At 39.1% G+C, this 11674-nt stretch overlaps 1 protein-coding gene across 1 annotated transcript in view; it reads right to left on the bottom strand.

Moving 5' to 3' along the window:
- Positions 1-2750: 2750 nt before the first annotated feature.
- The window catches only part of SLC6A5 (solute carrier family 6 member 5), a 29648-nt gene continuing 20724 nt past the window's right edge, over positions 2751-11674 (bottom strand). Inside the window, exons 13-15 of the mRNA XM_066320541.1 lie at positions 9608-9708; positions 5796-5963; positions 2751-3548 (exon numbers count right to left, since the gene is read on the bottom strand). Of these exons, the coding sequence (XP_066176638.1) occupies positions 3393-3548; positions 5796-5963; positions 9608-9708 (425 nt within the window). The 3' untranslated portion in view covers positions 2751-3392. The remainder of the gene's footprint in view (positions 3549-5795; positions 5964-9607; positions 9709-11674) is intronic.

The following is an 11674-nucleotide window of genomic DNA, read 5'->3' as shown; positions in this document are numbered from 1 at the left end:
CTATTAGTTACTAAATTTATTTTTAGAAAATTATCAAAGTACATGCAAACTTTCCTTAGAACATGGTAAATGAAGTGCATTCCCAAACTTCAATGTAACTTCTCATTTAAAGAAGACACTGCTGGTAAATTTAATCTCAACTTTCAGATTTGGACTGTAAAATACTTTAGAAAAAGTCTCATGTGACCAAAAAAACCCCCATGCTTTTCACATACAGTGAAAACTTCACATCTTCTGTGATTTTTGTATGCATTTCTCCCCTTTTCCAAATGGTTTTGCAAGCCTAGCAAAGCTGAAGACAAAGATCAGCTAGCAAAAAAAAAAAAATCACAATCGTCTGTTTACAGAGTTTCAAATTCAAGCCTAATCCTGTGCTAATGACTTAGCAGGCACAGGAACAACATCTAAATTAAAAGCAAGCAGATTAATTACATAAATCATGGAAAGCAATTCAGTTGCAATTTCATATGCAGTCTGGTTTGGTAATCCAAGCCAAAAGATATCATATCCCAGCAGTATTCCTTCAAATGATATCTCTTTCATAATTCAGGTAGGCAGTAACTGACATCCTTACAACGAGGGAACTTTATGGCAAGGAGTTAATCCCAGTTCCAAGGCATGCTTTGAGATAAGCTGGGAAGTGGAAGGATTCAGTACTCTCAAACTATTCGACTGTGTTTTCTCTTTTTCAAAGAGGACCAAACATACAGATATTTATTGTTGGTTTTTAATGACACTAGTAGTGAAGAAAAATTGGCTTGGACTCCAAAAATCAAACCAAGATGCGAGGCAATATTGGTCAACAGAGATCCAAAGTGATTTATCCTAACAGAAATACATCATTCCCAAGAGAGATGCTGGCTTAGGTTCCTTGCTGCACCCAGGGAAGGTCCCTCAGCCTCACCTAGACATGGGAACCAAATTTCCAGGTCATCCTTATGGACCTCCATGAGGTCAAGCAGAGCATGGCTTCTCAAACATGCCTCTGCCAGGAAAATAAAAGCCAGAAGTAAGGAGAGCAAATCTTTCATTAAAACAGCAGGCAAAGCTGCAGCAAGGGGAAACAGCTTTAAGGCAGAGAAGCTCACAGGAGGGTCCTGTCCTGCTGCTGCTGTGTGAGACAGGGACCAACAAGAGCCCGTGGAGCAGAGATCCAGGAGTCAGCGTCAAATATTGTGGAATCTTCCCCCCCTGCCCTGGGTGACAACCCCTGGTAGTGCTTCACTTGTTCTGTGTGAGGATTAAAGGTCTCCAGCAGTGCCTAGAACTGGCAACACTAATTGCCCCGTGAAAGAGGAAGTTCAGCAAAATGATTAATATATTTCATATACATATATATATACACACACACACACAGAGAGAAAAGGAGTTAACAATTGGTGGAAGTGTTACTTTAAGGTTTCGGCTTTTTGTTTTCTTCAATGGGATGAAACAACACACCTACTGATCTAAGGACACACATGAGCTGAGGATTTACCTGAGACCCTGTAATATGAAGACAGACAGACAAAAGGACGGGATAGAAACAATCCCCTGGAAGGAAAGAACATTTACAGGCTACTACAGCAGTGTCTGTGGGGAGGAAAAAACTGGCTAAACTACTAAGCTCATCATCTCTACACGGATTGGTAAGATATTTATAGGGACATAAAACATCATTAGCACACACTACATGAACACTGATCACTGTTAAAAAATATCATATATGTATGTATAGGATATAACAAGATAATAAAGGTTAAATTTTGCCAATTATTGAAGATATATTTTTCTCCCTCATTCTAGTGCATTTACAGTAAGTTGGGCTAATTTTCTATTTAGGTAAATAAATGTGCTCTTAAAAAGCTCTATTTTTTACTCTGTCCAATAGGTAACAAAACTATTTAAGTCTAATATTCATATGACTCCTTATATCTAATTTCTAAAACATAATGATTTAGGATGTCCTACTGCTATGCAGTGTTGTGATGGCCATCTACTAAATTGTCCTTTCTCCCCAATTTGCATTTTCTCTATCTAAAGTTGCATCTGTGTGGATGACTGCAGTGGTTACTTATTGCAGATTTAGGGTTTTTTTTATTTAATGAAAATGTTTTCATGAAAAAAATACCCTATGCACATTTCAGAGAGAACACTGCTTTGAAGAATTTACGTGCTATATATATAATATATAGACAAGTGGGGTCCTGCTATTTCCCCGTTGGTTGAAAGAGAAGAATACACCATCTAAAGTTTATAGGTTATATAAAGGTGCTTATAGGCAAATGAACGGGGAGTCACAAAGTTGAACAGCACATCTAACTTCTAATAACTGTTTTCAGGTGGTATCTATAGACTACATTTACCACTGTAAGAATACAAAGTTAGGCACAAATTATATGATGGCTTCTTGAGGAGATACTGTAAACAAAAGCAGAGAAACGAGGAAAATTATATTCAGAGTATTGGAGTCAAAGTGAGCAAAACCACAGGTGCACCTGGAGCAAGTTTTCAGACACTTTGTGTAACTGAGGCATTCCTAGTCGAAATGACAGATACCAAGTTATCAAAAGAAACATGTGACAGGACTTTAAACAGTGATGCCCATACAACTTGTTCTGGCACCATTTCCAAACCACTTCTAGAGTCAAATGCAGTTTAGCCCCAGTCTCAAATTGATAATTTTTACAAAATGTTGTTCTTATTTTTCTACTTGAAAAAGATCAAATGGGTTATCGTGTTTCTCTTCTCACCCCATATATTGCTTCCTGGTGTGCTGTTTCAAGGGTCTCCAATTCTTTAAGCCATATAACAATCCCTCCAAGTTAATATAAACCATAAAGGAAGTGTGCAGACACAATGGGTCAAGGTTGGCTGTCAGTGTAGAAAAAGCAACCCCATTGCTGTAGGAGGGTCCAGGATGCTGGATTTACATCAGGACTACAGGAGATCCCATTCTTTGCTCACTTCCATCATATTTGAAGGCTGAACCTTCCTTGGAATACACTGGTAGCAAAATCCTAGTCCCATCACAGCCATGTGTTAGGAGGGTGCTTGTGGGAAGTGGGTCAAACTGCACACCTCATTCCCTCTAAAAATTTTTTGATCCGGTTTTGTTTATTCCTACATCACCTGACAACCCCTGGTTATGTCACCTGTCACACACAGGGCTTCTGCTGTGCCACTGGGTACAGAACATGTCACGGGCATCACCTGCATCTGGAAGTGGTCTAGTTAGACCTCCCCTACGGCATGCAACATCAAGTCCTGCTTTCCTATGCAACCACTTTCAGGCACTGCGGAAAAGAAAAGAAGAGACGGCGGGGGAAAAGAAGATGTGACAGAAAAAAAAAAAAAAAAAAAAGAAAGAAAAAAAAAATCACAAAAGGCTGGCAATGCTTTAGTCATAATTATTAGCATTGAGTCCCCAGTTCCATATCCTTCACTGGCAGTTTAAGTCCCAGGGAGGAGGTTCCCAGCGGGTCAATCATGTTCCTGTAACGTTCACCACGGTGCTTGGCCAGAAAGGGGCCCCAGTCAGGCTGTGGAGAGCACACCAGCTTGAGCCTCTGCCATGGGGAGAGAAAAGAGAGTCTCATTCATGGTGCCATGGAGCAGAATTACAATGCAGGAGAAGTCAGGGTAGGCTCATTTAAGGTTATTGATGGCGGCTCGGCAATGCTCTGCTGCTCAGCGTTTGTTTTGCACAAAGTTTTCAAGATTAATAGAGGATAAAGTACCCAGGCTTTCATTATACATTCTCCCCTGCACCATGTGTGGGGAGTTCAGAACCACTGCTACAGACTGTGAGGCTCTCTTACTGAAGGACATGTGCACAATTACTAAGCCCAATGGTCTAAGCAGTGGGTAAGTGCATTAAAATAATTGGATTTCTATTTAGCATATTTCCCCAAAGTGTACAAATGACCAAAAAGCAGTGCATCACAACGAATGAACAAAGATTTTAATTTTGAGATGACAAAATATTTCATTTCTATCTGTGGGAAAAAAGAAAGAGGAGAATGTCAACCTGGCAAACAACGAAAATTTTCTGATCTTTCCACTGAGTTTTTTATTGAATATATAATTTGATCAGTGCATTCACAGATGAAAAGGAAAGAAAACATATTTTTGATGACTTAAGAGGGAACAATTATATGTTTATTACCTAATAAAGTGAATCAGACCTCTCTATCAGTTATTTTAATCTCTGCCTAATTACCAGTTTGCAACTTTTACCTCCCAAATCAACCATAATAATTTCATGCAGCAGACTCAGTATTAAGGAAATAGCAGACTACAGCTGAAATATCTTCGGCAATAGCCCTTTCAAAACAGATCCAACTCTTGGGTGTTTCTTTGGGTGCACACCCAGACGGGCAGTAAAGGAAGCACCCTATTTTTGTGGCAGTATGTATGCCACTTCTACACACGAGAAGTTTTGAAGCAGAACCATTTGTGTTAACGAGAGAAGCTTCTGAGACAAGGAACAAGTAAATCTGATTCCACATTAGCTCATTTCCAGTAGGGGCAGCTGTCTCCTGACCCAGGCACTCCAGCCTGCTCTACACAAGAGCTGATGACCCTTTAGACAAGAGGCCTCAATTCCTGCTGCCTGGATGCTCTCCCCAGGGTGTCCCACCACTGTGAAAGTTCCTCTCCTACGAAACTCCTTTGCTCTATGGGAAGCAGAGAAGCATGGTCTTTTCCCTTAAGGCATCTGTAGTGTGACATATTGAGAGACCAAAAAGATTATGCTATTTTAGCACATTTTCTCTCCTTTTCAGTTTTGAAGCAAGAAACAGCCCCGGCGGGATTTGCAGGGAAGCTGAACTGCAAAAGCGGCTACAAAAAGGGGAACAAGTGTCTGTTCCTTCTCCCAAGGTGGGAGCAGCACAAGCAGCAGGCAGTGATGAGAAGGCAGAACTGAGAAAGCCTCAAAGACCTAAAATAAGAGCACTGAGCTTCTCCAGAAGACAGGAGCATGAAGGGATGAAATGCTGACATTGCTGCACCACGCCCTGACAGGGACTGAGGAGCCAGCAGGATGGGAACAGCCAGGGAGAGGGGGCTGACAGCCAGGGACAGGACGCAGGGATGGAGAGAAGAAGGGGACCACCACATTTCTGAAGCAGCGGCGGGGAGTGTCAGAAATCCAATGGGCAAAATAAACAAAAGAATCTTAAATTAATAAAAAAATTGCCACCTGGGATTATTTTAAGCCCGGGCGCCAGAATGGATCAGCTAATTCAAGAGGAATAAAGAGAAGAAGGGTGAAAGCAAAGATTGCCAGCTAGGTTTTATAATGAGTGGCTTGAGATGCATGAAAAGCCTTCCTGCTCTACATCTTATTCCTGGGCTTCAGGGAGTGGCACATCCACAGCCTCATGGAGCACATCCTGGATGACCCCAGTAGCCAAAAATCCTTCCCTCTGCACACAGGTAACTCCTGATTGACCTCTCCCAGTGCTCCCTGGGCACAATACACACCAGCAGCTGAGGCTTTCCTGTGGCTGTATGCTGCTTTTGCAAAAATCTAGAACAACTTTCTTCCAAGAAAGCCACAGAGAACCTCATGAAATTTGTCCAGATCTCATAAAACCGCTCCAACATTTAGGACCATGTTTTTTTGAGAAACTAGGAATAGAAGGTCTACATTTTAAATCAACTGAGCATCTCTTTGCAACACAATAACTAGTTTACCAGAAAGTAATCTGAGCGGTATTAGACATTCAATATCACAAAAATCAATGTAAAATAAAAGAGCCCCTCTCCTGAGGCCATATTTTTAAACAGCAAAAAGACGGAAGAATTACCTCAATAAATTTGCCAGGGGCTAGATGCATTTTTATCACAAACATAACTGGGATCCAGATGACTGAGCAGGCCAGCATCAGCCACCCGAGCACCATGGACCAGCCTGGGTAGTGGTAAGCTCCGTAGGTCATGGGTTCCCACTGGTAAAAACTGAAGCAGAGAATGAACTGGGAACAAGAGAGGAAAAACAAACATGTTTGAGTAAGCAAAAACAAGCCTGCTATGCAGCAAATGGTGGGTGTCCACACACAGACTTGGTGTGTATGGAATACAGATGAAAGAACACACACCTAAGGCAGGGTGCTGCCACAAGCTCTAATAAATGAGTCAGAGCCTGAATCTAATGAGTTTCAAGGAAATCTTGCAAAATCCCACCAAAGAATCGCTGTATTTGTGCCAGAATAATTGAAATTAGAATCTTGTCCCTAGAGTAACATGCTTTATTACATGGTCTATTGGCAGTTTTACCTAATGTGATTATGCTAAGTTCTCCATTTCACTTACTGTATGAACAGCAATACATCTGCTTACATTTGTGCATAATTCAGTAACTTTTGGAAAATGCCTGTGCTTGCAATAATTGCACACAGAAGATTTATTGAAGTATAACTAGGTGAAGGCACATATAAAAATGATCAGCTTTAGTTCCAGAGATGGGGAGTCTAATGAAAGTCTAATATTAGGCTATCCAAATGTATCAAATATTAGCTTTACAGAGGCAATAATAGAATTCATTGCTTGGTTTTGCTCCATCTGTTTCCACTGCATAAAAAATTAAATTATGACTGATCAGTGTCAATTTATTTCTCACTGTAAGTTCACTACATATTGCACTTGGAGGGAACAACAACAGGACATGCAAGTTTAGAGAGTAAACAAGGTCAGTTAAAAATTGTTTTTCTTAACAATCAATATAATTGCCTATTCCCTGGCTGTGATTACTGACAGTAGCTACAAGCACAAGTCTGATTAGTAAAGGATCTGAGCAATTTGCAGAAAAGCCTTACAATTCCCTTCAGAAGTGTAAAACAAGGTCTAAGGCAGCATCCTGAAAATAACCTCTGGGGGAAAAAAAATAAAATTTAAAAATAAAAATAAAAAAAAAAATCCCATGTGCACATGCCTTCATCTTTAACAAAGTCCCCAAGAGAAGATAAATACCATTGATGTCATCCTAACACTACAAACTGGACTATGTCTACAAACTTTTTTAAAGTGACTTGCAAACTGTAGGCATACATTGTCACATCCAAACAACAGGTAGTTAAGGTAGATCTGCCTGGTTTTCACACACAGCAATACTGTAGTGCAGTGAAGGCACTGGTAAAGAAAATCTATGCAAGAAAATAGATTATTTTACCCATTGGAGAAATCGTTCTCGCTGTAGAAAATTTCATTTCTTCACAAGTCAGAGTTTTGTTGGGCTTGCCAAAACTCACTGGTCCCTTCACACCATCATTCCTGTCTGTGAAAACTAAACCTTTTCCAGTTTTCAGGAAAAAAAAATGTCCTCATTCGTATTAACAATTATCATTCAAATTAACAATGCTGAAAAGAAGTTATTAACTTCATCCAGCGCTTTTTTTCCTCCTCCTCCAGGAATAAGAAGAATTTCCAACAATCACACTGCACTAAAGACCAGCACACACAGGAACTCCCCAGGCCATGAGCTGAAATACAACTTCTCTGGAAGGAGCAACAGCAAAGGACTAGAGTGTCACTGCTTTGGTTCGGTCAAGAAGCTGAGCTCATACTTTCTGAGCCAAGATGTGTGTCTATTCAGAAATCCCAGAAACTTTTCTTATCTTGTGCCTGAAGAGCTCAGGGTGATTCTCACCCAGAGAAGCTGTGGCTGCCCCTGGATCCCTGGGAGTGTCCAAGGCCAGGCTGGACAGGGCTTGGAGCAATCTGGGATACTGGAAGGTGTCCCTGCCCACGGCAGAGAGGTGGAGTGAGATGAGCTTTAAGGTCCCTTCTAACCCAAACCATTCTGTGATTGTGTGGCACGTAGGAGTTCTTTAGCCCTGCTGTGAAATGATGAGTATTGAAAACTCTGCACAAACACAGAATCTTCTGCACCTGTGCTTCAGGCTTGAGGACTTCCAAGTGGAGGTCTCAAACAGAAAACAGTGGTGAAAGCAGGCTCTGCTGTTTGGTGCTGGTTTGTCAAGCTGGCAGCTTTTGAAATGGCTGAAGTAATTGTTTCATTCTTGCGTGAAAACAGTGATATGTGATTGCAGATTGTGCCTCCACTTAGGTTAAAATGTAAAGGAAGCCCTGTGTTAGAAACCTGGATGGCAAATGCATGTAAAGTTATTTCTATTTTACTTCTATTTCTTTATATTACATATAAATTATAAATTATAAATTTATATAATATATACATATATATTATATATGACATGTTTATAGAAGATATACATTTATATTATATGATTATATTATGTTTATATAATATATATTATTTTATATTATATATTTATATATTAATTATATATAACATGAATTTATTTTTATATTTATACATAATTTTAACTTACGCATTATATATGTATATAATTTATATAATTTGTACATAATTCACATGTTGTGTATTATATAGAGTTGTAAAAAATATAATGTCTGTAATTCTATATATATCATTTTTATATATAATTTATATATTATTTATACATATATAAATTATATATAGTAATATAAAAATAAATAAATACATTATTTATATATTAATAGATATATTATAAAATAAATACATATAAAAATAGAAAAATAATTTATGAATATAAATATATAAATATATTATATATATATATAAGAATAATTTATAATATATAAGTTTATCTATTATCGGATTTGGACCCTGGACTTGAAAAAACCTTTGGTAGCAATAGTGAAATTGAGAACGTGACTTTTTTTTTTAATTAAATGGAGACCTAAACGTGAGGTAGGCACTGACTGGATTTGAAGGAAGGTGTTGGGGAGATGCAGAATGACAAGGATCAGTCCAGCACTCTGTTTCCCATTGCAGGCGCCTTTCCCTGCCGCAGCCGCAGTCAGCAGCGCCACCTCCCGGGGCCGCCACCTGCGGACGGTCCCGCTCCTCCTCTGCTCTTTTCTCACCCCTCAGCCTTTCCAAAGCATCCCCCTGACATCGGTTCATGTGTCAATAATTTTATTTTTTTTTTCCCGAGCTCGGCCTGATAGCAGCCAGGAGGATCTTGTCTTTTCTTTTCCCTGTGTGTACGCAAATATCACGCACATACAGAGATGTCTAGATCTATGTATTTATATACAATAATCATTATTGTATATAAATATATGGCACTGGTGTGCCATAGCAGCATTTTGCATGGCCAGGAAAAGGCCACCGTTTTCCTGGTAGACTCACCATCCCTCTCCACCAAAACCACCATTTACTTACACTGTTTCTACCACATTGCCTTTCAGGAGGAAAAAAAAATGAAAAAAAAAAAAAAAAAAAAAAAAAAAAAAACCCCGAAAATAAGGAAAAAAGAAAAAAAGAGCTTCATTTGTGAATTAACAATACTAGAAAGAAGTTATTAATTTCACCCAGTGCCTTTTTCTTCCACTTCCAGGAATAAGATTTGACAACACTCCCAATGCACTAAAGAACACATTCACTGTCTTTAAGTATCTGCATCCAACTTCTTACGACCAGCACCTGGTGACATCATGAATAATGAACAAACAACAACAGAACTCTTTGCTTTGGACAAGACATTAAAAATTTCTTTTTTTTCGTTTTTTTTGTTTGTTTGTTGGGTTTTTGGTGGGTTTTTTTTTTGCTTACTGTTAAAATAGTTGGGGTCACAAATGCCCAACAGACTCTCCAGAATTTACTTGGCTGGAATCCAATCATCATTTCTATATCTTCACAAAATCTTTGCAACCCTGTAAAGAGCAAATGGAAAAGCAATTAGGTGTGAAAGAAACCAGCTACAGCCTGCAAAGAGAGCTCTGGTGCCCTCCCTTGTGCCTAACTATGGAAACCAACTCCAACTTTTTGTTTGAAAACTTCCCTGGAGGATCTAACTACACAGTAACCAACTCCAACTTTTTGTTTGAAAACTTCCCTGGAGGATCTAACTACACAGTAAAAAATGAGACTAAAAGGATGGGAACCAACCCAATTAAATACTTGCTTTTTAAGGATTAAAGCAATTGAGCTTTTACACTGAGATTAGGTATTTAGTATGTTTTGTGTTAAAGCATTAATAATATGTACTGGGTAGCTGCAATTCTTTGTCTGTTTGTTTTATTTCCCTGTGAAGATCAGCTTTGTTAATATCTGTATACCTGCCTCAGCACAGGCAATAGTTCAGCTTCTCTCTACCTGTCTGGATTACAGCTGTACCCCTTAGCACTGAAACTGGTGGTGTCCTCTTCTTTTTCACCTGATCCATAAGTGATATTGAAAATTCCTAGAGAGCACCTGTAAACACTCTAAATTCTGTTCACTCTTGTCTGAACAAAAAGATCAACAGAGATGTTAGTTTTTCAGATTATTGCATTGATTGCATCTAAAAAGTGACTTGAGTTAATAAAACATGCAAGGTTGAAAAATGGTATTTCAGCCACTCTGCAGCTCCTGGCCATGCCATGTGACAGGAAAAGTGTGTTGGTCACCAGCTGCCACTATTCCCTGGTGGCTATTAGTAAGTCAGATATTAGTAATTTCATTATTAGTAATTAATTCAAAAGTTTACAAAAAAAAAAAAAAAAAAAAAAAAGAAAAACACCACTGAAATTGAGTCCAACTTTCTTAATTGTAATAAGAAGAGAAAGATCTGACCTCATCTGTCACACAAATGTTTAAAGTTTGGGCCAATTTTGTCTAAATTTTGCAAAGCATTGTTCTGCAGTATCTTTCTAACTTGCATGACCTGGGGAAAGCTTAAATACTGGAGAAAAGGCATTGAGTAAGGGAAGAAATGCTTGTAACAAAAGTAATAAAAAACTTTATTTCCTATTGTACAGAGTCAGCTGCTGCAGCTGCTGAGTGTAAGAAGGGATAATCCCCAGCCCTGATCCACCTAGTTTAGAAGCCTTTCTGTTGATATCAAGGAGAAATAAATCTATCCACCTGCTTGTTCTAAGAATTAAGAAGGTGAAAAACCAGCACTGGTTGATCCTGCAGTGCCTTCTGATAGAGGAAAGCAGCAGGGTTGGGTGAAGTTTGGCAGCCCAGGGGGTGAGAACCCAGCTCAAGCAGAGAACATGTGAGAGAAAAGCTAAGGAATCATGTTAGGATAAGGAACAGAGAAGAAAAATACAGAAATTAAACAGGAGAATGCAAGGACTGTATTTAGGGAAGGGGAAAAAATTAAAATCTGCAGTGGATGTAAGCTCAGAAAACTGAGCCAAGGTGATTCAGAGGTCACTTTTTTTTTTCCTGTAGCTGTAATTTCTTTCCCTCTTTTTCTCTTTTACTGACTACCACAAGTGTTCTTCTTTAGAAAGCCTCTATTCTGTAAAATACATGTAATTTTTATGACCCATGGAATCGCTGTGCTTCAGCACCAGTCTGACTAATTGAGTCCTTCCCTATTTCGTAATAGAAGTTTGCATGCCTGGACAAAATGTAACCTCCAAGGTCATCGTGGGATGGACCTGAAAGGAGATTTTTGCTGCAATTGAAAGATTTGCCCCTGTGTTTTATTTACCTGCAGGGAGATGCTCACACATCCCTGTGCTGTGCTGGGACCAAAGCTGGGCTTAAACTAATTGCAGCAGCACAAGGTGCAAGCCATGGGTATTCCCACAAAGTTGAAATCTCATTTAAAGTGTCCACTTCAGCCACACTTGCTGCTGCAAGGAAGGGATACCTAATTGGATAATTACCCAGGGTTTCTGCCTC

Source organism: Sylvia atricapilla, chromosome 6 (assembly GCF_009819655.1).
Source record: "Sylvia atricapilla isolate bSylAtr1 chromosome 6, bSylAtr1.pri, whole genome shotgun sequence".
Taxonomy (NCBI): domain Eukaryota; kingdom Metazoa; phylum Chordata; class Aves; order Passeriformes; family Sylviidae; genus Sylvia; species Sylvia atricapilla.
This window is presented reverse-complemented; position numbering and strand designations above follow the sequence as displayed.